This window comes from Bufo gargarizans, chromosome 7 (assembly GCF_014858855.1).
Source record: "Bufo gargarizans isolate SCDJY-AF-19 chromosome 7, ASM1485885v1, whole genome shotgun sequence".
NCBI classification, from domain to species: domain Eukaryota; kingdom Metazoa; phylum Chordata; class Amphibia; order Anura; family Bufonidae; genus Bufo; species Bufo gargarizans.
This window is the reverse complement of record NC_058086.1, coordinates 116,205,668-116,223,245: the sequence shown is the minus strand read 5'-3', so window position 1 is coordinate 116,223,245 and position 17,578 is coordinate 116,205,668. Positions and strand designations below refer to the sequence as shown.

The following is a 17,578-nucleotide window of genomic DNA, read 5'->3' as shown; positions in this document are numbered from 1 at the left end:
AGTACAGCGGTGGGTAACGAGAGATTTAGAGGGAATTAAATTTGAGGCCTAGTATTTAGGCGCTGGGTCACCGGTATGGATTTAGTGACAGAATTAGACTTGGAAATACACAGTAGCGGGTGTGTGTGAAGTTACTCTGAATGACCCTATGTGCACCTTCAATATTATATACCCTTTTTGGGATAGATTTCAAAGAGCTCTGATATAGCAGGAACCACTAAATTATGAAATTGCTAAATTGAGAATTGTATTTCAACCCAGAACAAGAAATGTGCTTGAACGGACACTAAATAACTCGCCCAGCTACAGCACTAGGGACAGATTTAGCTGGATATAAATTTGAGGCCTAGTATTTAGGCGCTGGGTGACCGGTATGGATTTAGTGACAGAATTAGACTGGGATATGGCCAAAAAATGAACAGACTATTGCTGGTTAAATGCACTTGGTGTGACAGCTTCACCCTGATGTAGGCTTTAGCCAAATAACAACCACACCATTGAGGGTTAAATGCACTTGGTGACAGGCGCAGCTTGCCCCTGATTTTGTATATGGCCAAAAAATGAACAGACTATTGCTGGTTAAATGCACTTGGTGTGACAGCTTCACCCTGATGTAGGCTTTAGCCAAATAACAACCACACCATTGAGGGTTAAATGCACTTGGTGACAGGCGCAGCTTGCCCCTGATTTTGTATATGGCCAAAAAATGAACAGACTATTGCTGGTTAAATGCACTTGGTGTGACAGCTTCACCCTGATGTAGGCTTTAGCCAAAAAACAACCACACCATTGAGGGTTAAATGCACTTGGTGACAGGCGCAGCTTGCCCCTGATTTTGTATATGGCCAAAAAATGAACAGACTATTGCTGGTTAAATGCACTTGGTGTGACAGCTTCACCCTGATGTAGGCTTTAGCCAAAAAACAACCACACCATTGAGGGTTAAATGCACTTGGTCGCAGCTTGTGCTGGCGCACCACAAGACACAAAATGGCCGCCGATCACCCCAGAAAAATGAGACTGACAAACGGTCTGTGCAGCCTAAAAACAGTGAGCAATTGAGGATCAGCAGCTCAATGATCCACAGCTGCAGATCGATCAGTTAATCAAGTCCTTTGGAGGAGTTAATCTGCCTAATCTCGCCCTACTGTCGCAGCCGCAACCTCTCCCTACGCTAATCAGAGCAGAGTGACGGGCGGCGCTATGTGACTCCAGCTTAAATAGAGGCTGGGTCACATGGTGCTCTGGCCAATCACAGCCATGCCAATAGTAGGCATGGCTGTGATGGCCTCTTGGGGCAAGTAGTATGACGCTTGTTGATTGGCTGCTTTGCAGCCTTTCAAAAAGCGCCAAGAAAGCGTCACAAAAGCGCCAAGAAAGCGACGAACACCGAACCCGGACTTTTACGAAAATGTCCGGGTTCGGGTCCGTGTCACGGACACCCCAAAATTCGGTACGAACCCGAACTATACAGTTCGAGTTCGCTCATCCCTAGTAGACAGGTAGAACCACTACCACTCCCATTCTCCGCTCTGGCTCCTTACAGGCCCACTGAAGTGAATGACAGCTGACCTGCAATTACCTGGCAGTCATCCTGTTCCATTCACAGTGCTAGTTTCAGCATTGGAGGCTATATGAAACAACTGATCAGTGGGGTGTGGCATGTTGGACCCTCACCAGTTGGATATTAATGACCTATTCTGAGGATAGGCCATCAATATCAGGACTCTGGAAAACCCTATTAACTAAGGAACTGAGGGACATTTATCAAGACTGGCGTATCCATATGCCAATCTTGATCCCCCTGCATTGGCGTGAGATGCACCTAATTTAGAGGTGCCTCCAAACAAATCAGATGCATCTCTGCTCTGCTGTGCGCCAGAAACTGAAGTCTACACCAGCCCTCCACCACTTTCTGGCAAACGTTATAGTAAATGTGGTGAAGCCCTGCCCTCTCCCGCTAAGACCCATCCCTTTTCACAGCATCACAAAAGTCACAAATTATGGTGCACATATGGAGTGCGCCATAACCTGTGAATTCTTTACGCCACAATAGTGGCGTAAAGAGCTTGGTAAATGTCTCTCACAGATTTATCCTTTAAAAAAAGTTTGCTCCGTACAATCTTTTATGACCTATCATTAGATGCCCACACGGCATAGGTAGGTTTAGAGTAGGACCTGCCTTACTGAGACCACTGTGGGCCAGGTAGGTGGGCACAGATGTGTTTTGATCAAAATATGTTGGCCAACAGTCTCAGATTTTATTATTAGAGTGAGAGTGTAGTCCATATGTAAAGTTTGCATAAAGTTTTCAATTAATATTTTAAGGTCTTAAAATATTAATTGAAAAGGGCCTAACAGTATCGAAGAACAATCAGAAAAATGGGACTGCTTTGCAGTTGGCTAGCCAGCTGCATAGTCATAGTCTCTCCAATGAAATTGAAGTTAACAGAAACCTCTGAATGAAACTGACATAGAAGGAGGTTCAACTGCTGGATCATCAATAAGTCACATATTATTGTACTGTGAAAACGACTTTAATAAAAAAAATATATCCATTATACAGTGTATAACAGGATTTGAGTAGAGCTGAGAAATAGGATAAATGTCTGATGGCCATATTTGATGTAAGAACAGAGAATCTAAATTCAGATGCTCTATTATTACATATGAAGACCATACAAGAGGCCTTCTGCAAACACTGATTTGCAGTGCACAGGGTCTGCCATTGTCAACATTCTGTATATTGTAGAGTCCATCAAGTTGCTCCTTAGTTCTTCTCGCAAGAGCAACTCATGGAATGTAAACCTATTCGTTATTACAGGTTGATGCCCTGGTTTTTCCAGGTTCCTCTTGAAACCAGTCAACCTTTTTTAAAGGGATATTCTCTCAATAACGAGTATCCCTCATTTTTCCAATCGTAAAATAAATAGATACAGATATAGGCCCCATGCACACGGCCGTGTTTCACAGCCGTGTGCGGGCCGTGGAACCGCGGCCTGGATCCCTTCTGAGAGCAGGAGCGCACGGCGTCACTGGTTGCTATGACGCCGTGCGCTCCCTGCTGCCGGCACAGTACATTAATACACTGGTATAGATCATACCAATGTATTACTGTACTGTGGCGGCAGCAGGGAGCGCACGGCGTCATAGCAACCAGTGACGCCGTGCGCTCCTGCTCTCAGAAGGGATCCAGGCCGCGGTTCCACGGCCCGCACACGGCTGTGAAACACGGCCGTGTGCATGGGGCCATAAAGTATTCAAATCAGCAAAAATTCATACAAACCACCTGGTATGTGGATGTTTGTACCTTATTACTACTGGCTATGCCCTCCACTAGTCCTTTATTCTTTGGAGGAGCAAGTGCACCAAGATCTATCTTTCTATACTAGATCTTTTTCACTGTACAGTGAGTTTGTGCATTTGTGGTTTCACTCGTCTCACTGTACATGGCAATCACCACACCACACATGGCACTAACTCTGAAGACCCCTGCTTTCAGTAGGCATCAATCAGCTTAGTTTACACCTACAGCTAAGCATGCACTGACGATAACCCACTGGAGAATGCAAGGAGAAGCTGGGAGGAGGTGCAAACTTGTGTGTTGCCCTGCCAGAATGCCCGCTATACATAGGCAGGATGGTGTAGGCACCAAAGAAAGAAAACATAGGATGGCTACTAGTTTATTTGGCTATGTTAGGCTTTGTGTGTTATAGTAAAGAAGCTATGGGGGTAGTTAGAAAAATGGGGGGTTTATTGTATCTGGCAAACTAGAAGTTTAGAAATGAATTTCCAGCAGGTTGCAGTAAGGGTAGAGATGGGTGTTACCAGTTGTTGGTGTGTCCCTGCACAGTGCCATTGTTCAATCAGTTCGGCGAGTGTCAGAAATTCATAAACCTCCTGCTTGCGAGGGCTTATAATCTATGAGGAGATAGGGATGTTACATGAGGTATAAGTGCTTGTATTTTACAATGGTCCAGCTATCTTTTATACATTGTAGGGAAACGTTTTCAATTAGTAATAATTGTGCCTCAGATAACTCTTATTGGCTAAGGTTTCATGAGCTGACACGAATCAATACAAATATTAAGTGCATTGGAGTGTATGGAGTATTAGGGCAATGTTGGATGAGGATTACAGATTGTAGGGGATAGAGGGGGCAGAAAAGACTTATACAGGTCATTCTCAAAAAATTAGCATATTGTGATAAAGTTCATTATTTTCTGTAATGTACTGATAAACATTAGACTTTCATATATTTTAGATTCATTACACACCAACTGAAGTAGTTCAAGCCTTTTATTGTTTTAATATTGATGATTTTGGCATACAGCTCATGAAAACCCAAAATTCCTATCTCAAAAAATTAGCATATCATGAAAAGGTTCTCTAAACGAGCTATTAACCTAATCATCTGAATTAACTAATTAACTCTAAACACCTGCAAAAGATTCCTGAGTGTCATGGAACCATGAACCAGACGTACAACAGAGATAGGTGGAATAAGAAGGCTTTATTGAAAATCAAGCCGTAGCTAAAGTCCAAACGGATGGCTAAACTGAAGCAGGGTCTTGCGTAGACGGAGGTCAGGAACCAGGAGGGTAGTCAGACGTAGCCAGGATCAGGAACCAACGGGGTAGTCAGACGAAGCCAGGATCGGGAACCAACGGGGTAGTCAGACGAGGCCAGGATCAGGAACCAGAAGCAGCAGCAGTCTTTGAAGCATGTGCACACAGGAGGACCAAGCAAGGAACTGAAGCCACAGACCTTCTATATATATGAGCTAGGCATCCAGCTCCTCCCAGTGGGAAGGAGGAGCCGCAGGGTGGGAGGCTACAAGAACCCCAGAAACCAAGATGGCCGCCAGCACATGTCAAACGAAGGAGAACAGTGAGAAGGTAAGACCATGACAGTACCTCCCCCTCAAGGGCCCCTCCTCCGCGGAGTAAGGAACGGTTTCAGAGGGAAGCGTGCGTGGAAGGCTCGGAGCAACGCAGGAGCATGGACATCTGTGGAGGGAACCCAGGAACGCTCCTCTGGACCATAACCACGCCAATGGACCAAAAACTGCAACCGACCGCGGACCAGGCGTGAGTCCAGGATATTGCTCACCTCATATTCCTCACGATTGCCCACTTGGACCGGACGGGGCCGAGGAACCGAGGAAGTGAAACGATTACACACCAATGGCTTCAACAGGGAGACATGAAACACGTTGGAGATCCGCATGCCAGGAGGAAGCGCAAGGGCATAGGCTACCGGGTTTACCCTGTGAAGCACTCGGAAGGGACCAACAAAGCGAGGCGCCAGCTTGGGAGTGGGCACTCGAAGGTTGAGGTTGCGGGTGGACAACCATACACGGTCTCCGACCTGGTAGGAAGGAGCGGGCGCTCGTCTGCGATTAGCCTGGAGTCTCTGGCGTTGCGCAGAGACCTCAAGGGACCTCTGGATCTGTACCCAAGAAGTACGTAGGACGGAAAGGTGATCCTCCACAGCCGGAGTATCCTGGGGAGAGAATACCTCCGGTAACACGGCAGGTTGGAACCCATAATTGGCCATGAAGGGAGACGTCCCAGAGGAAGAGTTCACCGCCGTGTTCCTGGCAAACTCAGCCCAAGGCAGGAGGTCAACCCAATTGTCTTGGTGATCGGAGACATAGCAACGAAGGAATTGCTCCAAGGCCTGATTGGATCGTTCTGCGGCCCCATTGGACTGAGGGTGGTAGGCCGAGGAGAAAGAGAGATGAATCCCCAACTGGGAGCAAAAGGCGCGCCAGAACCTGGACACAAACTGACTCCCCCGATCCGACACAATCTCCTTGGGCAAACCGTGCAACCGGAAGACCTCCCTGGCAAAAATCGAGGCCAACTCTTGTGCAGAGGGTAACTTCTTGAGAGGAACACAGTGGCACATTTTGGAAAACCGATCCACAATCATGAGAATGACCGTATGGCCTCGGGATGCAGGAAGGTCCACAATGAAATCCATCCCCAGGTGTGACCATGGACGCTCCCCGGTGGCTATGGGTTGCAAAAGGCCCAACGGAAGGTGCCGAGGGGACTTACTCTGGGCACAAACGGAGCATGCCGCTACATATGCGGCGATGTCGGAACGTAGAGAAGGCCACCAGAACAGACGTGAAACCGCCCAGGACAGCTGATTCTTTCCAGGGTGCCCCGCGGCCTTGGAGTTATGGTAGGTTCGCAACAACCGAGTGCGCAACTCCTCAGGCACAAAACATCTGCCGTTGGGTCTCTCAGAGGGAGCACCAGATTGAGCCGCCAAAATCTGCTCACCCAGAGGAGAGGTCAGGCTGGTGCGAATAGCAGCCAGGATCTGATTCGGGGGTATGACCGTAGTCGGAATCGACTCCTCCCCGGACAGCTCGGAGTACTGCCGTGATAAGGCATCCGCTCTGATGTTCTTGGAGCCGGGTAGGTAGGAGACCACGTAATTAAAACGTGACAAGAACAGAGCCCATCTGGCCTGACGTGGTGTCAATCTCTTGGCCTCAGAGAGGTAGGTCAGATTCTTGTGGTCCGTCAGGATGAGAACCGGAACCACCGAGCCCTCGAGCAAGTGCCTCCATTCTTTAAGGGCCTGCACGATGGCCAATAACTCCCTGTCACCAATCTGATAGTTGCACTCCGCGGAAGACAGTTTCCGGGAGTAAAACCCACAAGGAAGCAGAGGACCCTCTGGTGTTCTACGCTGAGACAGGAGGGCGCCTACTCCCGTCTCAGACGCGTCCACCTCGAGGACAAAAGGCAACCCAGGGTTGGGATGCGACAGAATCGGAGCCGACACAAAGGCGGACTTTAGAGCCTCAAAAGCTCGGATGGCCTCGAGCGGCCAGACCTGAGGATTACTGCCCTTCCTGGTCAGATCCGTGAGAGGCTTGGCTAGCATGGAAAAGTCCCTGATGAACTTCCGATAATAATTGGCGAAGCCCAAAAAGCGCTGCAGGGCACGAAGCCCACTGGGCTGGGGCCACTGTAAGACAGCCGAAACCTTCTCAGGATCCATGGAGAACCCCTCAGCGGAAATGATGTAACCTAAGAAGGTTACCTGGGATCGGTGAAATTCGCATTTCTCAAGCTTACCGAACAGCTTGTTCTCTCGTAAGCGTTGCAACACTCGTCTGACATCCAGAATGTGGGCCTCCATGGATGCAGAATATACCAAGATGTCATCCAAATAGACCACCACACACTGCTGCAACAGGTCACGGAAAACATCGTTGATGAATTCCTGGAAGACTGCGGGCGCATTGCACAACCCAAAGGGCATAACCAAGGATTCATAATGACCGGTCCTGGTGTTAAACGCGGTCTTCCACTCATCGCCCGCCTTGATCCTTACCAGGTTATATGCCGCCCTCAGGTCGAGTTTGGTAAAGACCGTGGCCCCTTTGAGGCGATCGAACAGCTCGGAAATCAAGGGTATCGGGTAAGCGTTCTTGATCGTGATGCGATTGAGACCCCTGTAGTCGATGCAAGGCCTCAACTCACCGCCCTTCTTTTTCACAAAGAAAAATCCAGCCCCTGCCGGGGACGAGGATTTGCGAATGTGTCCGCGTGAAAGCGCCTCCCTCACGTACTCCTCCATGGCCTCATTCTCCGCTACCGACAGTGGATAGACTTTGCCACGAGGAGGAACGGCACCAGATTGTAACTCTATGGCACAATCGTATGGGCGGTGCGGAGGTAGGGCAACCGCACGCACCTTATCGAATACATCCCGGTACTCCTCGTATTCAGGAGGCAACAGAGAGTCCGAGGAAGTACACAGCAACTTGACAGGCCCATGGATGCAACTAGCCCCACACTGCGGTGACCACGAGAGGATCTCGGCCGATCTCCAATCGAAAGTCGGATTATGCTTCTGGAGCCAGGGGTACCCCAAGACCACCGAGTAGTGTGGAGACGAAATAACCTGGAGACAGACCGACTCTCTGTGAACAGCACCAATGGCCATCCCCACTGGAAGGGTCTCCTGAGTCACGTGTGGCGGCAGAAGGGGTCTGCCGTCTATCGCCTCAAGAGCCAGTGGGGAACCTCGAGGCTGCAGAGGAATGGAATTGGCGGCGGCGAACACACTATCAATGAACAAGCCACCAGCACCAGAGTCCACCAACGCCTGGGTCGTCACCGAGCCCCCGACCCAGGAGAGGACAACAGTAATCAGTGGTTTGTCAACACGGGAAACCGGGGACGAGGAGACTCCACCCAAGATCTGCCCCCGACAGGATCTCAGGTGCGAGCGTTTCCCGGACGGTTCGGGCATGCCAACCGAAAATGCCCACCGAGACCACAGTACATGCATCGGCCCTCGCGTCTCCGGAGTACCCTCTCCCCCTCGGACAGGCGAGCAACCCCCAGCTGCATGGGTTGACCCCCAGACCAGTCATCCCCAGGAGGCGTGGGAGGAGAGGGAGGCACGGGTGGGACAGCAAACGTAGGCGCCAATCTGTTAGAAGGCCTCCGCAGGCTCTCCTTAAAGGAAGGTCTCTCCCTGAGTCTGGTGTCAATCAAAATCAGGAAAGAAATAAGGGACTCGAGCTCCACTGGTAGGTCCTTGGCTGCAATCTCATCCTTCAAGGCATCCGAGAGACCATGAGAGAAAGCAGCGACCAGAGCCTCATTATTCCAGCCCACCTCTGCTGCCAGGGTACGAAACTCAATGGCGTATTCAGCTACGGATCGTGAACCCTGTCTGATGGACATAAGGAGCTTCGCAGCAGAGGCAGCACGAGCCGGCACATCGAATACCTTCCGAAGAGAAGCAACAAAACCGGAAAACTCGGCAACCACCGGATTGTTGTTCTCCCATAAAGGGCTGGCCCAGGCCAAGGCCTTGTCCGAGAGCAGCGAGATCAAGAAGCCCACCTTTGATCTCTCAGTAGGAAAGGCATGTGGCAGCAACTCGAAATAAATGGCCACCTGGTTAAGGAAACCTCGGCACTGAGTTGGCTCTCCCCCAAAGCGCTGTGGAAGGGGGGCAGAACCGGTCATACCCCGAAACACCGCAGGTGCAGCAACAGGTGTCGGGGTAGACTCTGGCGCAACAACCGGAGCGGCAGTAGGAGCGGGCCCAGGAGCGACAACCGACCCATCGGCAACGGAAGCTAAATGAGCCGTGCGTTCAAGCAGGGTTTGTAACGCCACAGCAAACCGACCCAACAGGTGATCCTGCTGATCAAGTCTGGCAACCAGCGTAGGTAGCGAGGATGGCCCTGTACCGTCAGAATTCATGGCTTGGTCCTAATGTCATGGAACCATGAACCAGACGTACAACAGAGATAGGTGGAATAAGAAGGCTTTATTGAAAATCAAGCCGTAGCTAAAGTCCAAACGGATGGCTAAACTGAAGCAGGGTCTTGCGTAGACGGAGGTCAGGAACCAGGAGGGTAGTCAGACGTAGCCAGGATCAGGAACCAACGGGGTAGTCAGACGAAGCCAGGATCGGGAACCAACGGGGTAGTCAGACGAGGCCAGGATCAGGAACCAGAAGCAGCAGCAGTCTTTGAAGCATGTGCACACAGGAGGACCAAGCAAGGAACTGAAGCCACAGACCTTCTATATATATGAGCTAGGCATCCAGCTCCTCCCAGTGGGAAGGAGGAGCCGCAGGGTGGGAGGCTACAAGAACCCCAGAAACCAAGATGGCCGCCAGCACATGTCAAACGAAGGAGAACAGTGAGAAGGTAAGACCATGACACTGAGGCTTTTAAAAACTCCCAGCCTGGTTCATTACTCAAAACCGCAATCATGGGTAAGACTGCCGACCTGACTGCTGTCCAGAAGGCCATCATTGACACCCTCAAGCAAGAGGGTAAGACACAGAAAGAAATTTCTGAACGAATAGGCTGTTCCCAGAGTGCTGTATCAAGGCACCTCAGTGGGAAGTCTGTGGGAAGGAAAAAGTGTGGCAGAAAACGCTGCACAACGAGAAGAGGTGACCGGACCCTGAGGAAGATTGTGGAGAAGGACCGATTCCAGACCTTGGGGGACCTGCGGAAGCAGTGGACTGAGTCTGGAGTAGAAACATCCAGAGCCACTGTGTACAGGCGTGTGCAGGAAATGGGCTACAGGTGCCGCATTCCCCAGGTCAAGCCACTTTTGAACCAGAAACAGCGGCAGAAGCGCCTGACCTGGGCTACAGAGAAGAGGCACTGGACTGTTGCATGTCATTCGGAAATCAAGGTGCCAGAGTCTGGAGGAAGACTGGGGAGAGGGAAATGCCAAAATGCCTGAAGTCCAGTGTCAAGTACCCACAGTCAGTGATGGTCTGTGGTGCCATGTCAGCAGCTGGTGTTGGTCCACTGTGTTTTATCAAGGGCAGGGTCAATGCAGCTAGCTATCAGGAGATTTTGGAGCACTTCATGCTTCCATCTGCTGAAAAGCTTTATGGAGATGAAGATTTCATTTTTCAGCACGACCTGGCACCTGCTCACAGTGCCAAAACCACTGGTAAATGGTTTACTGACCATGTTATTACTGTGCTCAATTGGCCTGCCAACTCTCCTGACCTGAACCCCATAGAGAATCTGTGGGATATTGGGAAGAGAAAGTTGAGAGACGCAAGACCCAACACTCTGGATGAGCTTAAGGCCGCTATCGAAGCATCCTGGGCCTCCATAACACCTCAGCAGTGCCACAGGCTGATTGCCTCCATGCCACGCCGCATTGAAGCAGTCATTTCTGCAAAAGGATTCCCGACCAAGTATTGAGTGCATAACTCAACATAATTATTTGAAGGTTGACTTTTTTTGTATTAAAAACACTTTTCTTTTATTGATCGGATGAAATATGCAAATTTTTTTAGATAGGAAATTTGGGTTTTCATGAGCTGTATGCCAAAATCATCAATATTAAAACAATAAAAGGCTTGAACTACTTCAGTTGGTGTGTAATGAATCTAAAATATATGAAAGTCTAATGTTTATCAGTACATTACAGAAAATAATGAACTTTATCACAATATGCTAATTTTTTTAGAAGGACCTGTATTAGGGAATGTCATAGGCCTGCCTAAAGAGATGCATTTTAGTGGCACTATTGAAACTATGGATGTTGGGAATCAATCTGATTTTCTGGGGTAGCACACTCCATAAAACTTGTGAAGGACGAGTAAAGTCTTGTAGACACGAAAGGGAAGTTCAGATTATGGAGGATGTCAGTCTGAGATCACTGGAGGAGGTAAGATGGTACAGATGAATATATTCTATACTAGCAGAAGGGCCTGGCTTTGCACGGGTATATTTCATCTGTTTCATTTAATGTTTGTGTGTCGTTAAAAGATATTGACAGTATCCCCCATAACAGTGACATCTACAGAACCCCGTCCCCTTAACAGTGACCTCCACAGCCTCCCACCCCTTAACACTGACCCCACAGTACCCTGCCTCTTTAAAATGGGACCTCCACAGCAGCCAACCCCCTTAACTTTGACCTTCACAGCAGCCTGCCCCTTAAACAGTGAGTTCCACAGCACCCCACCCCCTTGACAGTGACCTCCACAGGGGCCCGCCCCCTTAACAGTGACCTGTATAGCACCGCCCCTTAACACTAACCTTAACTGTGACCTCCACCATTACAGGCCCCCTTATAGGGGTTATCCCATGAATAATGTAAAAAATGTAAATCAGACATCATATAATACATGACAATATCTTTCTAATAAACATATAACCAGCCCTGTACCTCACATAGATACCAAGATCTCCCCAGTCATTGCCCTGCTAGATTTATATAAAGCTGGCGGCTGAAGGGAAGTGTCTTTTCCACTGCAGATAAGGGGGCGTGTCCATGCTCTCCATATCACAGCACAGGAGGCAGGTAAAAGATGAAACTGAGCATGTGCGGCATTCTGAGCAGGTCAAAGGAATAAGAAATGATGTGGCACTATAACAATACGTTTTACAGAATAACTCAGTAGCTATACAAATTTTTTAATTACATGCGATTACAAAAAGTATTCAGATCCACGTGCTGGTTTGAAAACGGTATAATGTTTTTTGTAGGACAACCCCTTTAACAGAGACCTCCACAGCAGCTGCCCCTTTAACAGTGACCTCCACAGTGCCCACCCCTTTAACAGTGATCTCCACAGCAGCCTGCCCCCTTAACATTAACATCCACAGCGCCCTCCCCTTTAACAGTGACCTCCATAGTACCCCGTCTCCTTAACAATGATTTCCACAATAACCCACCCCCTTAACAGTGACCTCCAGAGCAGCTGCCGCTTTAAAAGTGACCTCCCCAGCGCCCACCCCTTTAACATTGACCTTCACAGCGGCGAGGCCTTTACTTGTGACCTCCACAGTGATTTCCACAATAACCCGCCCCCTTAAGTGACCTCCACAGAGCTCCGTTCCCTTAAAATGTGACCTTCATCACACCCCATTGCCTTAACAGTGACCTCTGCAGCACCCAGCCCCTTAACACTGACCTCCATAGTGGAATGTCACCCCTTAACTGTGACCTCAAACGTTCCCTGCCCCTTTAACAGAGACCTCCACAGCTCCCACCCCTTTAACGGTGACTGACACAGTACTCAGCTACCTTAAAAGTGACCCCCACAGTGGCTGCCCCTTTAATAGTGACCTCCACAGTCCCCTGCCTCCTTAACAGTAACCTCCGCAGTGCCCTCCCCCTTAACAGTGACCTCCACAGCGGCCTCCCCTTTATTAGTGACCTCCACAGTACCCCATCTCCTTAACAGTGATTTCCACAACAACCTGCCCCCTTAACAGTGGTCTCTACAGCAATCTGCCCCTTAACACTGACCTCCATTGCGGATCGTCCCCTTAACTATGACCTCCACAGCAGTCTCTGGAGACTAAGGGCCTGCAAGCTTCTATTGGCTGATAAGGCTCATGTGACCATGTGTATGGCAGATGAGATATGAGTGAAAGACCTGCAGGCTTCTAGGCTAATGTAGGTCATATGATGGTGCCATATTGGAATTTTATTATATATCTCAAGAACGTTACGTCCTAGAGAGCTGAGACCCGGTCTAAAACCTTCCCGGACACCTGACTTACCTGTGTGCCAAATTTCGTGATTGTAACTCTCAGCTTTATATATGCAGTGATTGGCATAGGACAGGGGCATCAGTGAAGCTGGTTGATAGAAAGATGAGCCTGACTGCTGAATTCAGGATGTAATGTAAAGGAGAGTTTAGTGAGGGGGAAATCAATCAGTAGTGTGTTGCAGTAGTCCAGATGAGAATGAATCAGGGCAACAAACAGAATTTTCTCTCCATAGAGAGAAAATGCTGGATTCTAGAGATGTTTTTGAGGTGCAGTTGGCCGAAGCTTGCAAGAACCTGAATATGGGGTGAAGGAAAGGTTGACAACAACCCCAAGACAGCGGGGATGCTCCTAGGAGTCATAGTCGTGCCACACCATTGAGATAGAAATATCACATTTACGTAAGTTAGTAAATGGAAGAAAAAACTGAAATTCAGTTTTAGAAATATTTTGTTTCAGAAATAAAGAGGTTCTGATGTTAGAGACAGCAGGCAGGCAATTTGTGGTATTCTGTAGTAGTGCAGGGGTGATGTCAGGGGATGAGGTCTATATCTGGATATCATCTGCCTAGAGATAGTATGGAAAGCCAAATCTGCGGATGGTTTGTTTAATTGCGACAGTATACAGAGAAAACGGAAGAGGATCAAGGACTAAACCCTGAGGAACCCCAATGGATAGGGGGAGGGGAGAATAAGTATTTATTATGTATACTATATACTTATATAGACATATTCCACAGTGCTTTACAGACATTGGCATACACTGTCCCCAATAGGGCTTACAATCTAAGGTCCCTATCCGTTGGTCTTTAGAAGCTTAAAGAGCGGTCAAAGAGATGGGAAGAAAACCAGGAGAAGGCAGCGTCCTTGAGTCCGAGTGTACTGTAGTATACTAAGTAGGGGTTGGTGGTCTACGGTGTCAAATGCTGCAACATTACAATTTCTATTTTGTGGCTTTTCTGAATACTGTTAGGTTACCATTCTACTTAGCCTATCTCACCTGCATGATGGTAAATAAGTCTTTCATTACATTCGTTCAATACTTTTTGCATAGTATACAGTGTATAGTACACTCTACTGACATCTCATGAGCGGTCTGCAATCAGAACACTAACCTTCAATGGCATAGACGTCCCAGCAGTTAGATGACGTATGTGGCCAGTAAGCAGACCACAATTATAGTCTAATTAATTACAGCCTGGACCTTCTGCCTCCTGCTAGGTAGAGTAAAAAGTAGTTGAGATTAACCCCTCCAAGGATTTGACGTTTTTGTGGTTTCATTCTTTACACTCTGCCTTCCTGGAGTCATAACTTTAATTTTCTGTTCATATAGCCATATAATTACAGTTTTTTTGTGAAACAAAGTAGCATTTTTTAATGACACCATTTAATATTGCATAAAATGTAGAGGGAAACTGAGATAAAATTCCAAATGGGGTGAAACTAGGAGAAAAATAAAATTCCATCATAGTTTTATGGATTTTTTTTTTTTTTACCTAGGCGGTAAAACTTGAAAGTGAAAATTGGCCATGCATTGACCTGGAATCAGCATTCTCTCTTATTGCAGACATTAGCCCCAGGTGTCTGCTATGGGAAACAGCAGAAACCCAGTGGCTATGACGCACTATGGAGCTGGTGCCTATTTTAAAGACTTGACTTCTACTATAGATGACATTTTTAATGTAGCTGGGGGAATGAGTATGACCGTGAACTTCACGGCTGTTTACTGCTGTCACTTTTCTAACATCCAATTGCCACAGTTACTCTTTGTAAAACTTGCTGACTAGTTTATAATCTAGTGTAAAGGTTTTAGTCAGTAATTCCATGGTCTTGTACAAATACTGAGGCCAGCCCATAGTCTAGTGCAAATACTGAGGCCAGTCAGTCCACAGTCTACTGTAAATGCTGCAGTCAGTGTGTAGTCTAGTGCAAATGCTGCAGTCAGTCCCTAGTTTAGTGTAAAAGCTGCAGTCAGCCAGTCCATAGTCTAGTGTAAATGCTGCAGTCAGTCCACAGCTTGTGCAAATGCTGCAGTCAGACAGTCCACACACAGTCTAGTGTAAATGCTGCAGTCAGTCCATAGTCTAGTATAAACACTGCAGTCAGTCAGTCCACAGTGTAGTGTAAATGCTGCAGTCAGCCAGTCCACAGTCTAGTGTAAATGCTGCAGTCAGTCCACAGTCTAGTGTAAATGCTGCAGTCAGCCAGTCCACAGTCTAGTGTAAATGCTGCAGTCAGTCCACAGTCTAGTGTAAATGCTGCAGTCAGCCAGTCCACAGTCTAGTGTAAATGCTGCAGTCAGTCCACAGTCTAGTGTAAATGCTGCAGTCAGTCCATAGTCTAGTATAAACACTGCAGTCAGTCAGTCAGTCAACAGTCTAGTGTAAATGCTGCAGTCAGTCCATAGTCTAGTGTAAATGCTGCAGTCAGTCCACAGTCTAGTGTAACTACTGCAGTCAGCCAGTCCCTAGTTTACTGTGCACACTGCAGTCAGTCCACAGTCTAGTGTAACTACTGCAGTCAGCCAGTCCCTAGTCTACTGTGCACACTGCAGTCAGTCCACAGTCTAGTATAAATGCTGCAGTCAGTCCACAGTCTAGTATAAATGCTGCAGTCAGTCCACAGTCTAGTATAAAGGCTGCAGTCAGTCCACAGTCTAGTGCAAACGCTGCAGTCAGTTCATAGTCTGGTGTAAATGTTGCAAATCTAACAGGGCTCTCAAGAGGGGTTAGTAGAGGCTGTGAACTGAAAGTGGCACAAGTTACAGGGGCAGTGCAGAGGGCTGACCTTATTTGTCAGGGTCGCTCTGTGCTGGGGGAACATAATGGGTCTGGTTTCTGGGGAGAGGGGACAGATTGAACAGACAGGGGCACTGGGAAATGCAGCCTGCCAGGTTCTCTACAGTTGCTAACAGAAACATCCCTGTAAAGACTCACCTCCTGTGTTACTCCAACGGCAGCAGTAGGTAGCATTACTGTGTAATACTGCCACCTACTGGCCACAGTAGTTATCTCTCCTCTATAATAGGAGAGATAACACCAGCAGTCTGGGCCTCCGTACAGCACTAGGAGCGAGTGCACTGCAGCCACTCACTTCTGTCTAAGTCATAGTTAAGCCTCAAATGTGACATCTGCATGTTCAGAAGGGGTATCAGTGTGAACCTCCAGATCTGGTGGAGGCCTTGTGTCCTGTGCCATGGCAGCTCCTCCTTGAATCTGGCAATGAGTATATGACCGGCAGCATGCAAAGAAGCTTCTGCTTTATACAGTACTTCATGTATAAAAGAGAGGTAGCCATTGCCTCAAGGCCTCTATCAGTTCAGGCCTCTTAATGTCCTAATAAATGCATGTGATGCCAAAGCAAGGCACTGTCCCTTAGACTTTAATGGAGGGCTTCTAGCAGATGCAAATTAAGAACCTTACTGGATGTAATTGTGACCCATCAATTTTGATGTGGTTGTGTCATTACAGAAAATCCTTTCTAGTGCCGCCACAGCTCCGACAACTGTTAAACAGAGGATTTGACTTGGGGAAGATTCAACTGGCTATAGATTTCCCCTACAGAGCTCGCCAAGAGCAAAAGGTGCTATACGGCACCGTTCACGTGATCAGACTCAGGCTTAGCTTGCTCACTCAAACTTCCTTCAGCTACGCTCCCTAATATTACTATTATGGTTTTTATACTTCTGTGAACTTCATGGAAAAACTTCTAGCAATCTTGACATCCATGTATCATCTGTTCTTCAGAAATAGCAAGTCACAATCATCATCAATAAACCCATTAGCATTTCTACTTAATGATGTATGCTACTGGCTATACTGCTTACTACTGAAGTGACTTACCACAGAAGGCATCCCCATTTTGGTAGCTCTTGCCATTTTGGGCATCTTCATCGCTTTGCACTGTAGATACATGCTTAGCCGAAGCACATCCCATATTTAATCAGTCAGCTCCAGACTGACTGCTTAGAAAAATCATTTCTAGTCAAACTTTTTAAAGTCAGGCCAAGTACTCAAAGATATATCTACCATTGCTGAACCTGAGAGAAAAAAAAAGGAGACATAAATTTAGCGTTAACCCCATAAAGTCACAGTTACAATATTATTCACACTTCCATAGCCTTCATTTACTCTATTGGCCCCATGCCCCAGCCTTTTCGTTGGATTCCCTCAATCTCACACAGAGGTGCTTGCCACTTGCCGTTCCCTGGAGTCGACTGCTGTGACTACATAGATCTCTTCCCAGGGCTGTGCTTGGTTAGCACAACTGTTCCAGGTAGTGCACACTGACTCCACTTGCCTCACTGAGCCTGTGCTATCCCTGCACCTCTTATTTCCCTGTCTACCCTTTCACAGATTTGTAATATACATTTGCATGTTAAAAAACCACTTATATAAAACACAAATATACTCACATTAGCTGACCAGGAATTTTTTTAATGGCTCCCATTGACATAGTATACCTCAATACAGCATCTATGGTTATGTCCTGTATGCCCGTGGCTCAGCTTCATTCATATATAGTATGACATGCTTAGCTAACC

The 17,578-nt window shown here is 47.7% G+C and overlaps 1 protein-coding gene across 4 annotated transcripts in view; it reads right to left on the bottom strand.

Annotated features, from left to right (window-relative positions):
• C7H1orf21 (chromosome 7 C1orf21 homolog) overlaps window positions 1-17,578 on the bottom strand; it is a 194,517-nt gene that overhangs the window by 69,287 nt on the left and 107,652 nt on the right. For all 4 annotated transcript variants that reach the window (XM_044301994.1, XM_044301993.1, XM_044301992.1 and 1 more), the window contains one exon: window positions 16,878-17,074. In XM_044301994.1, the coding sequence (XP_044157929.1) occupies window positions 16,878-16,971 (94 nt within the window). In that variant the 5' untranslated portion in view covers window positions 16,972-17,074. The remainder of the gene's footprint in view (window positions 1-16,877; window positions 17,075-17,578) is intronic.